The 22,077-nt window shown below is 57.0% G+C and overlaps 1 protein-coding gene across 1 annotated transcript in view; it reads right to left on the bottom strand.

Annotated features, from left to right (window-relative positions):
* Positions 1–22,077, bottom strand: part of DISC1 (DISC1 scaffold protein) — a 61,554-nt gene that overhangs the window by 8,270 nt on the left and 31,207 nt on the right. Inside the window, 2 exon segments of the mRNA XM_054713160.1 lie at positions 1,852–2,074; positions 4,561–4,621. Coding sequence (XP_054569135.1) covers positions 1,852–2,074; positions 4,561–4,621 — 284 coding nt within the window.

The raw sequence follows: 22,077 nt of genomic DNA, 5'->3' as shown, positions 1-22,077 counted from the left end.
CGTCAGCCTGCGGACTGAAGCGTCCCGGGTTTGATTCCGGTCAAGGGCACATGCCCGGGGTGGTGGCCTCGATCCCCAGAGCGGGGCATGCAGGAGGCAGCCCATCAGTGATTCTCTCCCATCATCGATGTTTTTCTCTCTCTCCCTCTCCCTTCCTCTCTGGAATCAATAAAAATATGTGTTTTTTTTTTTAAAAATACAGGAGATGCACAGACCGCAGGAGGTGCGCCCTGGCCTGCGGGGGGGGGGGGGGGCACGCTCCTGACGCTGGCCCTGGCCCTGGAGGGAGGGAGACGGCCATGCGGGCAGAGGGTCAGTTCATTTGCCAGAAATGGGGAGCCCTGGACTGGAAACCGCTCAGCAGCGCGCAGGGAGCCGCCCAGATGCCCCGAGGAGCCTCCTGCGTGAAAAGGCCGCCGAAGGGCCCGCCTGCCCGGGCGGTGGCCGCCCACTGCTCCCCGGCGGTGAAAGGCGTTCCCCAGATGGAGCGCTCCGGCCCGCGGGTGTTCTCCTGGCACCAGTTAGCTTTAATTAGTGGCAGGAGCCACAGCCCAGCCCTGGAGCACAGCAAGTCCTTCCAGAACTTTCCAGCCGCAGAGCCCACTGCCTTTCTCTGGGCAGGTGAGGGGCAGGCTGGCACCCATGCGCTGCGGGGAGAGCGGGAGCAGCCAGAGAGGTAGTAGCTGAGAGGTAGCCAGCTGAGAGTTAGCGAGCTGAGTTAGTTAGCTGAGAGGTAGCTAGCTGAGTTAGTTAGCTGAGAGGTAGTTACTTAGCTGAGAGTTAGCCAGCTGAGAGTTAATTAGCTAGCTAAGAGGTAGTTTAGCTGAATGGTAGCCAGCTGAGAGTTAGTTAGCCAGTTGAGAGGTAGCCAGCTGAGAGTTAGCTAGCTGAGAGGTAGTTAGCTAGCTGAGAGTTAGTTAGCTGAGAGGTAGCTAGCTGAGAGGTAGTTTAGCTGAGAGATAATTAGCTGAGAGGTAGCCAGCTGAGAGTTAGCGAGCTGAGAGTTAGTAGCTGAGAGGTAATTAGCTGAGAGATAGCCAGCTGAGAGATAGCCAGCTGAGAGGTAGCCAGCTGAGAGTTAGCTAGCTGAGAGGTAGTTAGCTGAGAGTTAAGTTAGCTGAGAGGTAGCTAGCTGAGAGGTAGTTTAGCTGAGAGATAATTAGCTGAGAGGTAGCCAGCTAAGAGTTAGCTAGCTGAGAGTTAGTAGCTGAGAGGTAATTAGCTGAGAGGTAGCCAGCTGAGAGTTAGCTAGCTGAGAGGTAGTTAGCCAGCTGAGAGTTAGTTAGCTGAGAGGTAGCTAGCTGAGAGGTAGTTTAGCTGAGAGTTAGTTAGCTGAGAGGTAGCTAGCTGAGAGGTAGTTAGTTAGCTGAGAGTTAGTAGCTGAGAGGTAATTAGCTGAGAGATAGCCAGCTGAGAGTTAGCTAGCTGAGAGGTAGCCAGCTGAGAGTTAATTAGCTAGCTGAGAGGTAGCTAGAGGTAGCGAGCTGAGAGTGGAAGCCGCCTTCCCCACCTCCAGCCCATCCTGAGTCTCAGCTGTCCCAGACCCAGGGACCACGGCTAGACAGGGCCAGGCATCCAGCCTGCAACTGAGGTCCTGCCCTTGACCGGAATGGAACCCGGGACCCTTCCGTCTGCGGGCCGATGCCCTATCCACTGAGCCCAACCAGCTGGGGCCAAAATTCTCCATTGAAATAACCCTACTCAGGCATTCTTAAAACTTCAAAAAGTGCGCCTGGTCCCGTGGGGAAGCCCTCCCCACATCTACTGCTCTCAGCGGGTGTGTGGTCCCAAACCCCCCTCAGCGCGGAGCCCCGAACCCCCCCGCTGAAGGTCTGGGATGGACAGACAGACCTCTCTCTGTCCGCTGGCAGCACGGTGGGGAGAGGGAGCCGGGGGCGCCTTCCGCTCCCCGGGTGCCTGCAGGGGGGCCCTGCTCCCATCCGGGTCACCCGGCGGCCGCTCATCCTCTGCACACGGGCTGCCCCGCGGCTCCGGGGGCTGCAGGCTCCGGATCAGCAAGCGGCACGCCTCCCCGTCGGCTTCCCACACTCTCCGGAGCAGCGGACACGTGCAGCTAGGACAGCGGGGAGCAGAGGCACACACATCAATCAGGGGGTCTCCTCGGCCCCGGTCAAGAGCTGGGCCACCTGCCCGGCCGGCGTGGCTCAGGGGTTGAGCGCCGACCTATGAACCAGGAGGTCACTGGTTCGATTCCCGGTCAGGGCACATGCCCAGGGTTGCAGGCTCCATCCCCAGTGTGGGGCGTGCAGGAGGCAGCCGACATAAATAATAAATAATGTGATAATGGCTTTGGGGAACTTTTTTTTTTTTAAAAAAGCACAACTCAAAGGCCCCGCTTTTGGGATGAATGGGAGCTGCGGGATTCTCCGCTGAGGCCCGGCATACAATCCAGCCCCATCAAGGCCTCCCAGCTCAACAAATGCCATCTTTACATCAGCGGGCGACAGGAGGACGCAGCCTGGGTTCGGCCTGAGGCGGCTGAGATAAGGGACTTAGAAGCCATCCTGGGGTGGGCTCGGTCCATTAAAGGAACTCGCCCAGCAGGGGGAGTGTCTGCAGGGGCTGCTGGTAGCCAGTGTCCCACTCAGGGCGGCTGGGGTGGGGGTTGGGGAGGCGGAGGGAGCAAACGGGATCAGAGAAATCGCTGTGCTCAATATTCTGTCTAGAACAGTGGTCGGCAAACTCACTAGCCAACAGAGCCAAATATCAACAGCACAACGATTGAAATTTCTTTGGAGAGCCACATTTTTTAAACTTAAACTTCTTTCTAACGCCACTTCTTCAACATAGACTCGCCCAGGCCGTGGTATTTTGTGGAAGAGCCACACTCAAGGGGCCAAAGAGCCGCATGTGGCTCGCGAGCCGCAGTTTGCCAACCACGGGTCTAGACGACATTTGCCGAGGCTGCTCGGGACTGTCACCCCACATCCCGTGAGACGAGGACACAGCAGAGCCCTCAAAACGATGGCAGGAGCGTCTGAGACGTCCCCTGCGGAGCTGAGCTCGTATTCATCCTGCATCTGAGGCCAACAGGTTCCTAGCATGTCAGCAAATTAAAACGGCATGCCATCGTGCCCGGCCGGCGTGGCTCGGTGGTTGAGCGTCAACCTATGAACCAGGAGGTCAGGGTTCGATTCCCGGTCAGGGCACATGCCCAGGGTTTCGGGCTCCATCCCCAGTGTGGGGCGTGCAGGAGGCAGCCGATCCATGAGTCTCTCTCATCACTGATGTTTCTGTCTCTCTCTCTCCTCTCCCTTCCTCTCTGAAATCAATAAAAATACATTTTTTTAAAGGAACGTGTAGAAACCCGCCTTGGAACAGGAAAGGGGGAAGCAGACACAGAGAGAGCCCCTGCCCCAGGTGAGCATCCTCCTCTTAAGGAGGAGAGGCATTTCCTCGGCCCTCCGACCCACAGGCCTCCTGACCCCACCTCTCTAGCGACCACCTTCCCCCACGTCGGGGCCCAGGCAGGGGGGTATCAGCCCTCGGTCAGAGCTCACTTCCCAAGCGGCAGAGGGCAGCCAGCAGCATCTGCTTGCCCCGCAGGGCCCAGCAGGGCTCAGCGAGGCGGCCCCTCCCGTCCTCTCTCAGGGGGGAAGCGTGTTTCAGCGACGGCATTATCGTAGCAGAGAAACAATCTCCAAAACAGCAGCGCGGCCGTCGGCAGGAAGCCGGACCGGCCGAGGAAGCAGCACGCCATACACGCTCAGACGCACTTCCTGGATTAGAAGCAGGCCCGGTGGCTGTTTCCCCGCGCACACGTCCGCAAAACCAGACCCATCTGGACGGGCCGCGGTGTCCCTGAGGCGTCCCAACGCTGAACCCCTAATTGGGTTAAAAAAATAAAAGAAAGAGCCCTGGCCGGTGTGGCTCAGTGGATAGAGCGTCGGCCTGCGGACTGAAGGGTCCCAGGTTCGATTCCGGTCAAGGGCATGTACCTTGGTTGCAGGCACATCCCCAGTAGGGGGTGTGCAGGAGGCAGCTGATCGATGTTTCTCTCTCATCGATGTTTCTAACTCTCTATCCCTCTCCCTTCCTCTCTGTAAAAAGTCAATAAAATATATCAAAAAAAAGAAAGAAAGAAAGAGAGAGAGAAAGAAAGAAAGAGAAAGAAAGAAAGAAAGAAAGAAAGAAAGAGCAAACAGGAATGTTCATGCTGGGGCAGCATCAGGATTCCACACAGAACCCCAAGATGTGAATTCTCCTCTTGCAGAATCTGGGTCGGCGTCCATAAGAAGCGAAAAAAGAAAAGAGAAACAGACCGAGGCGGGGAACCTCAGCTGAACAAACCGGAGAGGGATCCTCTTCTTACAGAACACGGGAGGGATGTGCGGTCTCCCCCGGACACGGACACGCGCAACATTTTAACCCGTTTACGTTTAGTGCAGGGGAAGGGGCTGGGAGGTGTTTGTGCGGCCCCTGCTTCTTCCGTCATGAAATTGCTGGCCTTTGCTCGGCTCCCCCCCCCCCCCCCCGTGCTGTCAGAACACAGGACACAGACGGGCGTGGAGCCTGGGACACGGGGGTCACCGCCCTCACCTGCGCAGCTTGTCCTCCAGCGCGTCCAGGTACCTCTCGGCCTCCTCCTTCACGCTGGCTTCTGCAAAACAAGCGCCCGGAGCGGATGCAAAGACGGAACCAAACCCAGAACGCCTCCACCGAAGCCAAACGCCACAGGAGCGCGGCCAGCCGCTGCTGATGACCGCACCCGAGGCTGGCAAAATGCGTGCGTCCGTGGGCGTGGCTGCCTGGAGTGATGTCTGGGGGCCCGAGTCGGAGCCGGACGGAGCAGGCACCGGCCGCCCTTGCCCTGTCTTCAGGAGGCGGCTCACCCGGATCTGGCAGGAGCCTCCCTGTGCCCTGTGCCTCTCCCCGTGCCCACCTGGTAGCCAGGAGCTTGGCTGCAGCGTCTGGGGAAGAGAACGGGATTGAGGAACGACCCCCCTCTCCCGTGGGGGAACCTCCCGGGGGCGGCAAGGGATCGGGGACCCTTCGCTGAGAAACAGCCGGACTCGGGGTCCCGCCAGGGAGCAGACACCCCCTGCTCGGCTCCCAACGCTGTGGATCAGCTCCCACGAGAGATCAACACGGTGCCCAGTCACGGCCAAGTGCTGGAGGAAGGAATGACCGGGACGGCGCCACGGAGCAACGAGGCGCTTTCTGTCTTTTAAATACTTTTTTTTTAAATGTATTTTATTGATTTTTTTACAGAGAGGAAGGGAGAAGGATAGAGTCAGAAACATTGATGAGAGAGAAACATTGATCAGCTGCCTCCTGCACCCCCCCCCCACTGGGGATGTGCCCGCAACCAAGGTACATGCCCTTGACCGGAATCGAACCCGGGACCCTTCAGTCCACAGGCCGACGCTCTATCCACTGAGCCAAACCAGTCAGGGCTTAAATATATTTTTATTATTTTTAAAAAATATATACTTATTGGTTTCAGAGAGAGAGAGAGAGAGAGAGAGAGGGGGAGAGAGAGAGAGAAACATCAATGATGAGAATCATTGATCGGCTGCTTCCTGCACGCCCCCTACTGGGGATCGAGCCCACAACCTGGGCCTGTGCCCTTGACCGGAATCGAACCCAGGACCCTTCACTCCACAGGCCGACACTCTATCCACTGAGCCAAGCCAGCTAGGGCTGAATGTATTTTTATTGCTTTCAGAGAGGAAGGGAGAGGGAGAGACAGAAACATCAATGATGAGAGAGAATCGTGGATCAGCTGCCTCCTGCACACCCCCTACTGGGGATGGAGCCCGCAACCCGGGCATGTGCCCCTGACCGGGAATCGAATCATGACCTCCTGGTTCATAGGTCGACGCTCAACCACGGAGCCACGCCGGCCGGGTGAAGAGGCACTTTATTTTATTTTCATTATTTCCTTAATCCTCACCTGAGGATATCTGCCCATTGGCTTTTAGAGAGAGTGAAAGACAGAGAGAAACACATCGAATGGTTGCCTTCTGCACGAGCCCCGACCAGGGCCCCGGCCGGGGAGGAGCCTGCAACCGAGGTACATGCCCTTGACCGGAATCGAACCCGGGACCCTTTGGTCCGCAGGCCGACGCTCTATCCACTGAGCCACACCGGCCAGGGCAAGAGGCGCTTCATGGACAGAGACAAGACGGGGTGGATGTGGGGCCAGGGCCTCCTGGCCGGGGGGGTCACTGTGAGCGCCCAGGAGAGCAGGCGGCCGACAGGTCTCCATCCCATGGTGGCCCTCCTCAGTGAGGTTGCTGCCACTTCTAGAATTCCTACCATGATGGCTAGGACAGCACCTACCATCATCCCTATTCCACGCTCCCCTCTCCGGTAACGGAGGCCCAGGGGCGGGCTCCCACGCGAACGTGGGGTGCGTGGACAGCACAAGCCAGGCTGCCGGCCATGCAAGGCGGAGTCTCTGCCTGGGGGGGTCTCGGACACAGTCCACTCCTCCTCCCCCCGCTTTAGCCTCGTCATCGCCCATCATCCGGGGCCGGAACCGGTCAAATACGCCATCGCTAACTCGGCCACGGCCTCGCTCCGCTGCTCACCGGGGAACAGCGCTCAGCGTGCGGTCCTCTCTCTTCCTCTGAGGCTGGCGCGCGATTTGCAGACAGAAGAGAGAGGACGCGACACGGGTCCTGCAGAATGAATGGGCGGCGACCGAGATCCCCGCGGGGCTGTCACGGACTCCCAGGCTGACATCCATCTAACGTCTCTCAGAGGCCCATCACGGGGCAGGGAGCGCGTGAGGGCACGGGGGCCGCAGAGAAAACCGGGTGTGGTGACAGACGGCCGCATGAACGAGTGACTGCTCAAGGTCAGCTCAAGGACAGACACTTAAAGAGGCAGTCGTTCTGGGCACATCGTGGGAAGAGCTTCGGCCCAGCTTGATGGGGTTAAAAACTGCCGGCGTGGCTCAGTGGTTGAGCGTCGACCTAGGAACCAGGAGGTCACGGGTCAATTCCCGGTCAGGGCACAGGCCCGCGCTGTGGGCTCCATCCCCATTGTGGGACGTGCAGGAGGCAGCCCATCGATGATTCTCATCATTGACGTTTCTCTCTCTCTCTCTCCCTCTCCTTCCTCTCTGAAGTCAATTTTCAGAAAAAATTTTTAAACGGTAAATGAATTACGCTGAACTATGTTTGCACTTCTGCTCCCACCACGTCGCCCCGAGGTGGTGTGTGGCCGCGGCCGCCTCCGAGAGCCCCGCCCGGTGCCCTTGAACCTGGGCACATCCCAGGGACCTGCCCGTCTCGGCGCTCATGGGGCCCGGCGTGGGCTCCGACGGGGCGACAGTGGGCAGGAGGAAGGAGGGAGCAGTGGGCAGACCCGCCCCACGCGGTGTGAAAGCCCTGCTTCTGGCCCCAGCGCTGACGCTCCGTAACAGACACGCGGGCTCCAGCCCACCCGTGTGTGCCCGGTGGCGGGCGGCACCTGCCAGTCACCCTCCCCGTCCCGCCTCGCACCTGCTCCCGCTGCGTCTCCCCACGCCCTGAGCACGCAGCTCCCAGCTCAGCACTTCCCGTGACGGAGAAACACCGCGTGTGCGAGGCACGGGGAGCAGCTGGGAAAAAGCCCCCTCCCCGCACGCCCCCTCCCCTCCCGCACGTCCCGGCAGCCAGGCGCCCCCCTCCGCCGTGCCCCCTGCCGCCCGCGAGCTGAGGTTTGCGGCGCCGCTTCCCCGATTCCGTGACAATCGTTTTAACAATTCCTTGAAATGCCTCTTTATTTGTCCTGCCTGGGAGTGTGCATTCGAGAATATACACTCTCGTTCGTCGATCTTCACCTTACTCCCCTCAAATACACGCATGCACAGGCACATGTCACACACATGTAATACAGGCCACATGCAGGCATATCACACATTTGCATGCATGTACGTGAGCACACACCACATGTAGGTGCATGTGTGCACATGCCACGTGCATACAAACATGGCACACACATGTGCACATGCCATACACCCACGCACACAATTTACTTCTCTCCGTGCCTTTTGATAGAACAGGCGTAGAACTGGGGACTTCATTTTTCAAATGAAATACTATTTTCTCAGCCCATTTGTGTTTAAAAAAAAAAAAGGGCCAGGCCGTGTGGCTCAGCTGGTTGGGGCGTTGCCCGTGCACCGAAGGGTTGCGGGTTCGATTCCCAGGGGGCGTGGCGGGGACAGGGGCACGTGTGGGCGGGAAGCAGAAAGAAGAACGTGGAAGCTCCCCACCGAGACCCACGGTGCACACCGTCCACGGCCCCGCGTGGCCCCGGAGAACACGTGGCATTTCCGTCTCTCGCCGGGAAACGTGATTTGGGGCGAGGCTGCTGTGCACACGGGACGTGCTGAAACGAGGTGCCGTGAGCGCATGCGGCATCGCCCCAGCTCACGGTTCCCCCCCTCCTCCCCCCACACGCCCCGAAGAGCACGGATCGCCTAAAAATAGCCCACCACGGTGGCACGGAGAATGAGCGAGATGAGTCCCATTTCCACGCCTCTCGTTCTCAATTAGGCGCTCAACGTCCAGACGCGTGAGCTGCGGGGAGGAGGCTGGAACGCTTAAAATCTAATTTTCAGAAACTGGGTCCCGGGGCAGAGGCGTGAAAACACATGTGCACATGTCCCTGCGCTTGCACATCCATGTGCCGGGCAGCACAGCGCCCCCTGCTTGGGGAGCCGGCCCGGCCTGGGCGTGCTCGGCCGGGAGGGCAGCCCGTCGAGGGGGAGGGAGGGGGTGGGTGCTGACAGCTCCTGCCAGGGGTCGGCTGGGGCGCCCGGTCCCCACCCCACGGGGACCTCGATCTCCAGCCCACGACCTCGGGACCTCGTAAGCCAGCAGGGAGTCACCTGGGTGAAGAGATGTTCACGCTGGGAGAGGAGGAAGGAGTGAGCGCCAGGGCCACGGGCAGAGGCTGAGGAGGGAGGGAGGGAGGAGGGGGGCTGGGGACGGAACCCCAGGACCAAGTGCTTAGGAAGAGGGGCCGACGGGCAGGACCCCCAGGAGGGCAGGGACTGCAGACGCCAAGGAAGGACAGAGCGTCCCAGGGGTCAGCGTGTCTGGTGCCGCCGGGAAGGACAGACGGATGGACAGGCCGCCGGGTCTTGTGATAGAAAGGACTGCAGCCTCGGCCGGTGTGGCTCAGTGGTTGAGGGTCGACCTAGGAACCAGGAGGTCACCGGTTCGAGTCCCGGTCAGGGCACAGGCCCGGGTTGCAGGCTGGATCCCCAGTGTGGGGCGTGCAGGGGGCAGCCGATCCATGATTCTCTCTCATCATGGATGTTTCTCTCTCTCTCTCCCTTCCTCTCTGAGATCAATACAAATAATAAATATGACAAAACCTGTCATTTAAAAATTAATTCATTAAATTTTAAAAACCGCCTCCTGCCAGTCTCCAGAGCAAACCGGGCTCACCCTCCATTTGTTTCCTTCTCCTCCCCCTCCCACCCCCCCCCCCCCCCCCCGTGTGTAAGCCCCCGAGGGCCCCTCTGCTCCCTGAGCTCCCGGCCCCTCTGGGCTTCACCCCCCTCACCTGAGGGCCACCCACAGAGGCGTCTGCTCCTGGGTCTGTAGCCGCCCCAAGTGCGGGCTGGGGAAGCCGAGGACTCGCACATTCCAGGAGGCCACCTGCCTCCCCCTGCACAGCCCCTCCCCCTGCACGGCCCCTCCCCCTGCACAGCCCCTCCTCCCCCTGCACGGCCCCCTCCCCCTGCACAGTCCCTCCCCCTGCACGGCTCCTCCCCCTGCACGGCCCCTCCCCCTGCACAGCCCTCCCCCTGCACGGCCCCTCCCCCTGCACAGTCCCTCCCCCTGCACGGCTCCTCCCCCTGCACGGCCCTCCCCCTGCACGCCCCCTCCCCCTGCACGGCCCCTCCCCCTGCACGGCCACTCCCCCGGCACGGCCCCGCCCCCTGCACAGCCCTCCCCCTGCACGGCTGCCTTCGCCAGGAGCCAGGGGCAGGCCCCCGGCAGTGCGGGCCGCGGGGGCTCATTAGGCCTGGGAAACAGGACGGCCCGGCAGCAGCCGCACAGACGGCAGCATGAATGATTTAAGCCGAGTTCGAAGTCTCGGGGTTAAAAATACCTCCTCTGGCTGTGAGACGCAGGACTGTGGTCGCGGCGACGCGGGGACAGGATTTCCATACTTTGTCAGGAGTGGGGGAGGCGGAGGAGAGGCAGGATGGAGAGAACAATGCCCGTCCCCGAGGCGGGCTCTGGAGCGGGCCGGCACGCTGCCAGCACGGGAGGGCACGGCCGTCCACGCCCGGGACACCTGTGCAGGATGCCACGGTCCTGAACGCGACACCGCTGACCTCGCCTGCCTCCCGAGGGGCTCCGTGTGACCCCCTCATCCCGACCTCTGCCTGTGCTCACACCCCCTCACCCTGACCCTCGGAGCCTCAGACAACACAGTGGATCTGGTCCGAATGGTCCCTGGCCTGCCCTGGCCAGTGTGTCCCAGTGGGTTGGGCGTCGTCCCAGGCACCAGGAGGTGGGACCAAGGGCGCAGGCCCAGGTTCCGGGCTCTGTCCCTGGTAGGGGGCGTGCAGGAGGCAGCTGACACTTCTCTCTCACATCTATGTTTCTCTCTCTCTCTCCTGCCCTCCGCTCTCCACTCTCTCGAGACAAATCAATAAACTATTCTTTAAAAAAAAAAAAAATGTCAACGTGCCGAGACAGAAACGCTGGCCCGGAGAGCGGCAGGGACATGTGAGCTTCAGCCGCTGATCGCCAAGGATCGCTTCCTGCAGAAACATGCCGGCCCGGGAATCTCATTCGGCGGAGGGCACGCCTAGAAATTCCTTTTACTCATCTTGCACAGTCTCTTCTTAAAAAATATATTTCTATTGATTTCAGAGAGGAAGGGAGAGGGGGAGAGAGAGAGAGAGAGAGAGAAACATCCGTGATGAGAGAGAAATCACGGATCGGCTGCCTCCTGCACGCCCCGCACTGGGGACCGAGAGCCTGCACCCCGGGCCTGTGCCCTGAGCGGGAATCGAACCCTGACCTCCTGGTTCCTGGGTCCACACTCACCCACGGAGCCACACCGGCCGGGCGTGCACATTCTTTTTGCACCAAATCCTGCGCGTGAGAGAGACTGCTATGGCTGTCACACATCCCCCAAAACAGACGCCCTCACACGCGCTCTCTGACTCATCCCAGAGGATTAAGGGCTTCTCAGAAGAAGTCTCCCCGTCGAGTCCGGGCAGCGATGCGCTTGGTGAGGCGTTTTCGCCACCAAAAAAAATAAAATTAGGAGATTAGCTAAGGCTGAATGTAACCCAGATCCCCGGAGCCCCGTCCCAGGCGGTAGCTGGGGAGACCCGCCCTTAGACGGCTGTGAGGGCCCGCCCCTCCCCCCACACTCACCACGGGGAGCTCAGCTCTCCCCGCGTGACCAGAATCCCACTGGCCGCACCCTTTGAACTCCAGGAGGAAGGAAATCCACCCAGAACCCGAAGCCAAGCACGGTTTCCAGCACATTTCTCATCATCACGGATGTGAACACGGACGGAGCGTGTTGTGTGAACGCCGACGTACGCACCGAAGACGGGGCAGCCGCGTATTGTCAACGCTGCCTTAAGAACAATGAGCCCTGACCGGTGTGGCTCAGTGGATAGAGCGTCGGCCTGCGGACTGAAGGGTCCCAGGTTCGATTCCGGTCAAGGGCATGTACCTTGGTTGCGGGCACATCCCCAGTAGGGGGGTGTGCAGGAGGCAGCTGATGGATGTTTCTCTCTCATCGATGTTTCTAACTCTCTATCCCTCTCCCTTTCTCTCTGTAAAAAAATCAATAAAATATAAAAAAGAAAAAAAAGAAAAAGAACAATAAACCAAGATGAGTGCCACTTCGCTGTGGGCAAATGACCCTGGTGACCCACCCAGGGAACCAATCGGTGGGGAGAACACGTGGTGTTTCCTGCTTCATGGAAACCAGCAAGGCCCGGCCGGCGTGGCTCAGGGGTTGAGCGTCGACCTGTGAACCAGGAGGTCAGGGTTCGGTTCCCGGTCAGGGCACAGGCCCGGGTTGCGGGCTCCATCCCCAGTGTGGGGCGTGCAGGAGGCAGCCGACCCATGATTCTCTCTCATCATTGATGCTTCTCTCTCTCACCCCCTCTCCCTTCCTCTCTGAAATCAATAAAATAAAATACAGTAAAAGAAAGTGGGAGCCTCGAACCCATCCCGCGACGCCTCAGCCGAGGTCCGCCTCCCGCTGGCTGGGTCTGGACAGGCGGAGTCAGGCCTGGAAACGTGGCCTCGCGTTTTCGGACGGACAATACGTATCCCGGGATCACGGCACGAACTCGCTCCCCTACCGTACCCTCCCCCCACCATAGTTCAAAAGGCTAAAAGCAAAACTACAGTTCAGCTTTTAAAACGCCAGTGTGCGTTCCTCTCACAATAACCGCGGGCTCGACGGGAGGGGCGGAGAGAAAACGTATTAATCCTGGCCCCCCCGCCACCCCCCCGCCCCCGGGGCGAACAGCCTCATCAGGTACTTTCCTTCGGCCCCGGCAGACGGTGTGCATGAGAGATCCCACCTGTCAGCGTTTCCTAGGTTTCGGCACAAAAACCTCGGAGGCAGCGTTTTCATTGGAACTCAGAGGGGAGTTTTCTTAAGAAACGCCCGTTACAGCCGGCTGCTGTCCCTCGTGGGCCCGCCAACGAGGCGTCCACGGACGGGCCTGCGACCCTCTGGGTTTCGAGGCAAACTAGTCATGGCCACGTCTTTTGTTTCTTTTTTTAAATATATTTTTATTGATTTCAGAGAGGAAGGGAGAGGGAAAGAGAGAGAAACATCCATGAGGAGAGAGAATCATGGATCGGCTGCCTCCTGCATGCCCACACTGGGATGGAGCCCACAACCCGGGCCTGTGCCCTGACGGGGAATCGAACCGTGACCTCCTGGTTCACAGGTCGACGCTCAACCACGGAGCCACACCGGCCGGGCTCCACTGCTCTTTACATAAAGATCAAAGTTGCCCTGGCCGGTGTGGCTCCGTGGACAGAGCATCGGCCTGCGGACTGAAGAGTCCCGGGTTCGATTCCGGTCAAGGGCATGTACCTTGGTTGCAGGCACATCCCCAGTGGGAGGTGTGCAGGAGGCAGCTGATCGATGTCTCTCTCTCATCGATGTTTCTAACTCTCTCTCCCTCTCCCTTCCTCTCTGTAAAAAAAAAAATCAATAAAATATATTTTTCTAAAAAAGATCAAAGTCCTTTACCTGCTTCAAGGGTTCTTGGTTGGCTCCTGCTACATTCGAACCCAGGGCTCTCCGGTCTCCTCTCCCCGTCTCTGGGTGCCTGCCACACTGGCCTGGCTGGTCTTCTCCCCAGCCCATCAAGCCACCAACACCCACTGGCCCTGGGTCCGGGCCCGGCTGCTCCGTCCTCCCTTCTCCTGTTGTCCTCACTCGTCCTTCGGATCTGAACTCACCCTGGAGAGATGGGGCCGTGCCCCGGCCCCAGCCCCGGGCGTGTCCGCCGCCCTCGACGCTCTTGTACTTTCCTTCCCGCCCCTCGGGACAGCTTAGAACGACGTGCTCGTGTCCCCGACGCGTGTCTGCCTCCCGCTCTGGACGCGGGAGCCAGGCAGGCAGCGAGGTCTCTGCCCGGAGCTGTCCCCGCCGCTGCATTCCCAGGCTGAAAGCGCTGCTTTGACATCCCTGCGGCTGGCTAGTAAGTCACTCCTCATTGTCACAGGAAAGAAGTTCAGCAGAAAGAGGCTGATCCGTGCAGATCATCATTCCTCTCGACGCTCGTTGTGCATTTGTTTAAAAGGAAGCTCAGCCCTGACCGGTGTGGCTCAGTGGATGGAGCGTCGGCCTGCAGACTGAAAGGTCCCAGGTTCGATTCCGGTCAAGGGCATGTACCTTGGTTGCGGGCACATCCCCAGTAGGAGGTGTGCAGGAGGCAGCTGATCGATGTTTCTCTCTCATTGATGTTTCTAACTCTCTATCCCTGTCCCTTCCTCTCTGTAAAAAATCAATAAAATATACTTTTTTTAAAAGCTCAGCCCGGCCGGCGTGGCTCAGTGGATAGAGCATCGACCTATGAACCAGGAGGTCACAGTTCATTCCCGGTCAGGGGGTGTGCAGGAGGCAGCCGATCCATGATTCTCTCTCATCTTGGATGTTTCTCTCTCTCTCTCTCTCTCTCACTTCATCTCCTAAATCAATTTAAAAAATAGACTTTAAAAAGATATAACAATACGCACTTCTCTCGGAACATGGGGCCGGCCCAGCGGTGGCGTGTGGGGAGCGAGCTGAGCCCAGGAGCGCGTGAACGAGGATTGTCTCCTGCTGGTTTGCGAAGCTCTGTCCAGACCGGGCCCCTGTCATCTGGATCGGTTTAGGGTAAAACTCAAGTTGGGGGTTTTTTTGGTGTGTTTTTTTCTTTTTTTTTTTTTAAGAACAGATGGAAAGAGAACACAAAGGCGTGCAGTGTGCAAACACCAGCAGAATTTCAAACAGTCGTGGGCAAAGGAATGGAAAATAAACATACGTCTAGGAAGTCGCTACAACTGTGGGCCTAGAAAGACGGCTTCCCAACCGATACGCCGACGGTTCCCGGGGAGGGAGGGGTCCCTGCTGCCCCGGCTTCCACCAACGCATCAGGCTGCGGGTCTGCCCGGGACGCCGAGAGCCGGGGGCTCGGCCAGCAAGAGAGGGGGGCCTCGGTCCAGAGTGAGACACGTGGGAGCCCTCCAGACAGACAGGTCACTAAAGGGGTACCAGCCGGCGTGGCTCAGTGACTGAGCATCGACCTATGAACCAGGAGGTCACGGTTCGATTCCCGGTCAGGGCATGTGCCCGGATTGCGGGCTCGATCCCCAGTAGGAGGCATGCAGGAGGCAGCCGGTCCATGATTCTCTCTCACCACGGATGCTTCCTCTCCCTTCCTCTCTGACATCAATTTTAAAAAAAAATTTTTTTAAAGGACAGTGTCCTTGTGTCAAGGCAACCACAGGGCCCTCCCTGTCCCCGAACCAAGACTCCCAGCTCACCCGTTTGTAATCACTGGCCGAGACCTGCAACGCGTTTCCCTAAACGAGCTGCAGTGAACGGGCAGATCTGTTCCGCCTCCGGACGCAGCCTCAACCACGCGGCAGGAGAGGAGAAGTGCTGACTGGCAGGAAACGCGGCAACATCTGCCGGGGCCGCTGCCCGGCCTCGTCCTCGCTCCAGCTCCAGGAGGAATGCCTCCTGCCCGCACCCTCCGGAGGCGTGGCCAGCAGCCGGGCTAATTAAAAGCATCTATTCGTCTGATGCCGCGCTCGGCTTCTCCCGGGCACCTCGGAGCACCTGGGCACCCCGCAGAGGGACTGCTCTGTAATTACTTCTCCGACGCGGTGCCAGGCGGCTCTCTACCGCCCCCAGCAGGTGCCACGGAGCCTTCCCCAAAGCAGCCCCAGCTCATCGGAGCTGCTTCCTCTCATCCGAAGCAGAAGAGGTTTATTCGGGGAATATACTTAAAATACATACATATATACATATACAAATATATATGTGTATGTATGTATGTATGTATGTGTATATGTGTGTGTGTATATATATATATATATATATATGTCCAGTATACTTTTTTAAAAACCTTTCTTGATTTTTTTTTGTTTTTTTGTGTTTTGTTGTTGTTAATCCTCATCCGAGGATATTTTTCCATTGATTTTTTTTTTTTTTTTTAGGGACAGTGGAAGTGAGAGAGAAAAACAGAGAGAAACACATCGATGGGTTGCCTCTTGCACGAGCCCTGACCAGGGCCCGGGCCAGGGAGGAGCCTGCAACCAAGGTATGTGCCCTTGACCGGAATGGAACCCAGGACCCTCTGGCCTGCAGGCTGACGCTCTATCCACTGAGCCAACCCGGCTAGGGCTACATCTTCATTGTTGGAAGTATTGCTATACTAGTAGGTCCTCTTTCCTCCCATTAACTTCTGCCAGCCCACTCCCATCCCCCTCCCCCACCCCCACCCGCAGGCCCTCACCACCCCACTGTCTGTGTCCACGGGTTATGCACATATGCATACATGCATGCAAGTTCATTGGTTGATCTCTTCCCACCCACCTTAAATATATTTTTATTGATTTCAGAGAGGAAGGGAGACGGACAGAGAGAGAGAGAAACATCCGTGATGAGAGAGAATCATCCATCAGCTGCCTCCTGCACGCCCCCTACTAGGGATCGAGCCTGCAACCCCGGCATGGGCCCTTGGCCGGGAATCGAACCGTGACCTCCTGGTTCCTGGGCCAATGCATAACCACTGAGCCACGCCAGCCGGGCTATCGGGTGAATATGAAACAATTACTTTCCTTGAATCTGCCTCCAATCACACAGAATGACGGTGTGACGGCTAACCCTACAGGTGGACAAGGAATGAGAGGTGACAAAGCAGATTTAAATAAAAGATGCCTCATGAGCAGTCTTCTTAGCAAGGCGGGTTTTCAGAAGGCACGCGCCCACGGGGGGACGGAGCCGCGGTTTGGAGGCGGGTCTCAGGTGGCGAAGGAAGGGGGAGTGCTGGTTACGTTGTTTTTATTCTGAATATCATAGGGAAGGTGACTGGTTGGCCGGCGTGGGTAAATGACACCTCGACCAGGAACTGATGCCCCTGGAGGCACAGAGGATGCGCAGACCTTGCCCTTCGCCAGGGCGCCCTCCAGTGGCCAAAGCCCCACATGACGCTCCTCCGTGACCCCTGTCTTAGAAACCCTATCATTACTGTAATTACCCATTCACTACGCCCTTTCATCAAGGTTAGAACAAGCCCAAGTACCCGGGCAAGAGGGTAAAGGCACGCTTGCTGCCCTTTTCTTCTTATTGCGACATCTTTTCTTTTCTTTTCTTAAATATATTTTGATTGATTTCAGAGAGGCAGGGAGAGGGAGAGAGAGAGAAACATCAATGATGAGAATCACTGATCGGCTGCCTCCTGCACGCCCCCTACTGGGGATGGAGGCCGCCACCCGGGCATGTGCCCCTGACCGGGAATGGAACCGTGACCTCCTGGTTCACAGGTCGACGCTCAACCACTGAGCCACACGGGCCGCCCTCCCTGATTCTGAGTCTCCTTCACAGACTCCTGATCTGGGGGGCTCTTCCCCTCCCCATCGTGCCTCGGGGGCCGGGCACAGACGCGGCACTGGCAGCGGCATCCCTTTCTTCTTACGGAGACGAGAAGCAAGGGACTCATTACCCTACTTTCTTACAAGGAAACAGACGCCCGGGCCCGGGGCCTGGCGTTGGAGAGAAGCCCTGCTCTGCCTCCTGACAGGTTTATGAGTCTGATTTACACAGAGGGGCCGGCTGAACACCGGGCCGTCTTATTAAAAGGAGCGGCTCCCGTGTACCTGACCGTGACACGAGGCCACGCGTTCGTTGGCAGGGCGTTTCGTGAGCGCTGTCCATCAGCGCGGAATCACCCGTCCGATATTTTGGGAGGGGACGCCGATACCAACTGGCGCCAGCTAAGGAGTGTGTTATCCCTCCTCACACCAGGCACCAACTGCATCCTGGGAAAACCATGCGTCTGCCCTCGCCGGTGTGGCTCAGTGGATAGAGCGTCGGCCTGCGGACGGAAGGATCCTGGGTTCGATTCCGGTCAAGGGCACGTGCCCGGGTTGCGGGCTCGATCCCCAGTGTGGGGTGTGCAGGAGGCAGCCGATCAATGGTTCTCTCTCATCATGGATGTTTCTATCTCTTCTCTCCCTCTCCCTTCCTCTCTGAAATCAATAAAAATATATTTTTTAAAAAAACACAAAAACATGCGACTTCTGGAGGCAGGCCCCACACTGGCTGTCGCTGACTCGCTGTGAGGGGGAGGGCAGGTTGAACCTACAGCAGCCTCGGGCCCGCGAGGCTCCGTGCTTGAGTAATTCCCATTCCTTCCGATCTTCGATTCCTCCCATAGACACTACAGGGTTCCTTTGTAAGTCAGAAACCAAATCACTATTTATAAAGCGTTTTGCCATCTTTAAAGTCGTATAACTGCGGTCAGCTGTAGCGTTTTCGAGCCAATGGATACGTTTTCAAGAATTTTTGCAGCTCCTTAGTAACCCATTAGTAGCTTGAAATCAGCCACAGGGCCGGGGCCAGAGCATATTGACACCACAGGAATGGGCAGGCCCTGCAAATCAGTGCTTTGGTGTTTTTCCTGGTGAGCTGGTTCTCAACCACGCACCAGCTCACCACGGGTTCTAGTCAGTATCGTAAAGGCGCAGGACGTTTCCTAAGCCGACAGGCGAGTGAACGAAAGGTCAAGGGAAAAGAACATATCGTGTGGCGATAGGTCTCAATCAGCTTCTTTTATCTTTAATGCTAGAGGCCCAGTGCACGAAATTCGTGCATGCTGGGGGGGAACGTCCCTCAGACCGGCCTGCACCCTCTCCAATACAGGACCCCTTGGGGGATTGGGCCTAAACCGGCAATCAGACATCCCTCTCGCAATCTGGGACCTCTGGCTCCTAACGACTTGCCTGACTGCCGGCCTGATTGCCCCTAACCACCTCTGCCTGCCTGCCTGATTGCCCCTAACCACCTCTGCCTGCCTGCTTGATTGCCCCTAACCACCTCTGCCTGCCTGCCTGATTGCCCCTAACCACCTCTGCCTGCCTGCCTGATTGCCCCTAACCACCTCTGCCTGCCGGCCTGATCACCTCCTAACTGCTCCCCCCTGCCGGCCTCGTGGCCCCCTAACTGCTCTCGCCTGCCCAGTCTGATCGCCCCTAACTGCCTCTGCCTCGGCCCCCACCACCATGGCTTTGTCCGGAAGATGTCCGGTCTAATTAGCATATCACCTTTTATTAGTATAGATATTTTTATTGATTTCAGAGGGGAAGGGAGAGGGAGAGAGAGAGATAGAAACATCAATGATGAGAGAGAATCATCGATCGGCTGCCTCCTACATGCCCCGCACTGGGGATCAAGCCCACAACCCAGGCATATGCCCTGGGCCAGAATTGAACCCAGGACCCTTCAGTCCACAGGCCGACAACTCTATCCACTGAGCCACACCAGCCGGGGCTCCATCAGATTCTTAAAGAAGCACTGTGTTCAGACAGAATGGACGTAGCACTGCCCATCCTTAGACCCATCCGAGCAAAAGATGAGAGAAGAACATTTGCTAACAACGCGACTGATATGAGAGCATGGACATGGACATCCTGTGCGCGGAACTTGATTCGGAATAACATCCAGCTGCCTAATGATTGAAGACCTCGTTTTGGGGACTGGAAAATGGATCCACTGAAGAAAAGGGAAGGGGGCCGTTCCCATTTGGACGCCATCGTCCACGAAATAACCTCGTGGTTGGCAACATAACTCCTGCTTAGAAAACAGGAAGTAGCCCTAACCGGTTTGGCTCAGTGGATGGAGCGTCGGCCTGCAGACTGAAGGGTCCCAGGTTCGATTCCGGTCAAGGGCATGTACCTTGGTTGCGGGCACATCCCCAGTAGGGGGTGTGCAGGAGGCAGCTGATCGATGTTTCTCTCTCATCGATGTTTCTAACTCTCTCTCCCTCTCCCTTCCTCTCTGTAAAAATCAATTTAAAAAAAACCAAAAAACAGGAAGTGTAAGGAGTTCTGCTTTAGGGATAGGAGTACCATCTCAATTTCACTCCGAGCCCCACCACCTTCCCTCCAACACGGGGGGCGGGAGGGTGGCTGACGATTCTCACGCTGTGACGGCCAGGCCAGCGGCTGCTCTATGGAGAGAGAGCAAAAGGAGAAAAGGGGTTTCCAGTTCTGGAGGGAAGATAATGCGTCTGTTTGGATGAGAATTAAGCTTAATCGCTTGTCCCAGATGGGTTACGTCTTATCCAATATGGGGTCCCAAAGCCAAGCTCTCTGGCACAGTCCCTTGTCATTTCAGATGGGGGGGGGGGTGACAGAGGAGAAAAAAGTCTATGTCGTTACCATTTATTTCCCTCTCACCCGGAGAAAGCACGTCCCAGCCTCATTCTGCTCATCGTCCCTCATCGTCTGGCAAACAGCTTCGCTCCTGACTTCATCCCACATGGGAGCTGGCGGCTGTTTCCGTCATGACTGAGCTGACGGGCTCATCGCAGCCCACGATGCTGGAGCCAGATGAGGCAGGGAGGAAGCCTGCCGTGGAAAACAGCTCTGGTCCGGCCGGCGTGGCTCCGCGGTGGAGCGTCGGCCTAGGAACCAGGAGGTCACGGTTCGATTCCCGGTCAGGGCACAGGCCCGGGTTGCAGGCTCCATCCCCAGTAGGGGGCGTGCAGGAGGCAGCCGATCCGTGATTCTCTCTCATCATGGATGTTTCCATCTCTCTCTCCCTCTCCCTTCCTCTCTGAAATCAATGGAACATTTTTAAAAAGAATTTACTCACATGTCTTATTGATCACAAGAAATTCAACTTGTAAAATGTGACGGCCATCTTTCTACGCTTCTGAGTGAATTTTTGAAACCGTTTACTAGCCCTCACCGATTTGGCTCAGTGGATAGAGCATTGGCCTGTGGACTGAAGGGTCCCTGGTTCGATTCCAGTCAAGGGTATATACCTTGGTTGCGGGCACATCCCCAGTTAGGGGGTGTGCAGGAGGCAGCTGATCGATGTTTCTCTCTCATTGATGTTTCTCTCTATTCCTCTCTGTAAAAAAATCAATAAAATATATATTTTAAAAATTAAAATAAAATATTCTATAATTCAGGGCTTGGAAGAATTCCAATGGATTTTTTAAAAATTGAGTCCAGCCCTAACTGGTTTGGCTCAGTGGATAGAGTGTCAGCCTGCGGACTCAAGGGTCCCAGGTTCGATTCCAGCCAAGGGCATGTACCTTGGTTGCGGGCACATCCCCAGTAGGAGGTGTGCAGGAGGCAGCTGATGGATGTTTCTCTCTCATCGATGTTTCTAACTCTCCCTCTCCCTTCCTCTCTGTAAGAAAATCAATAAAATATATTTTTAAAAAATAAAATAAAATATTCCATAATTCAGGGCTTGGAAGAATTCCGATGGATTTTTAAAAATTGAGCCCAGTCCTGGGAGGTGTTGCAGAATTCCTCTTCCCGGGCTCGCCGTGCCCTCTTCCACGCTGTCAGCGTTTCCAGTGATGAATTTTGTAAGAAACGGCTTGTTTTCCTCGCGGGCACGGCCGTGAGCGATGGCTTCCTGCCACTTCGCAGTGTACTTCCTCTCCTTTGAAGCCGCCATATGTTTCGCAACCCAAGAGAGCGCTGCTCACCCGAGACACCCTCGTGGGTGGTGCGTTTGATTTCTGAGGTTTTCGTGGCTCCTGGGAAGGAGCGAGGGCCCCGGGATAAACGCTTTCTTGCCCTGGCTGCTCGCTGCCCTGGTGGGGCCCACGGTGTGCTATGTATCTGGGGATGGCCATCCTGCCTCATCCACTGATTCTCTCCCCGGATTTTTATATAATGGGGGAGGGTTGGTCCCTGGAGGGAGGGCAGTTCTAAGCCAAGACGCAACAATTGGACGTTTTTATTTTTTATATATACACACATATATATGTTTTTAATATTTTTTAATTGATTTTAGAGAGAAAGGGAGAGGGAGAGGGAGGTAGAAACATCCATGATGAGAGAGAATCATGGATCGGCTGCTTCCTGCACGCCCCCCACTGGGGCTCGAGCCCACAACCTGGGCATGTGCCCTTGACCGGAATCGAACCCGAGACCCTTCATTCTGCAGGCCAACGCTCTATCCACTGAGCAAAACCAGCTAGGGCTACATATATATATATTTTTTTAATTGATTTCAGAGAGGGAGGAAGAGGGCGAGAGAGATAGAAACATCCATGAAGAGAGAATCATGGATCGGCTGCCTCCTGCACGCCCCACACTGGGAATCAAGCCCAAAACCCGGGCATGTGCCCTTGATCAGAATCGAACCCGGGACCCTTCAGTCCACAGGCTCTGTCCACTGTACCAAACGGGCTGGGGCCAATGTGACGTTCACAGCGTGGCGGAAACCATCAAGAGGTGCCTCAAGATCTACAGACTTGACATCATTAAAAATTCATGCACCAGACATGCTCGTATTCCACATGCTCACATCGAATGTCATTTTATTTCTCTTCTGACATTATACCTTCCAAAGTCTGGACAACCC

Source organism: Eptesicus fuscus, chromosome 24, assembly GCF_027574615.1.
Source record: "Eptesicus fuscus isolate TK198812 chromosome 24, DD_ASM_mEF_20220401, whole genome shotgun sequence".
NCBI classification, from domain to species: domain Eukaryota; kingdom Metazoa; phylum Chordata; class Mammalia; order Chiroptera; family Vespertilionidae; genus Eptesicus; species Eptesicus fuscus.
Note: the sequence above shows the minus strand (reverse complement) of the source record. Positions and strands in the feature narration are given on the sequence as shown.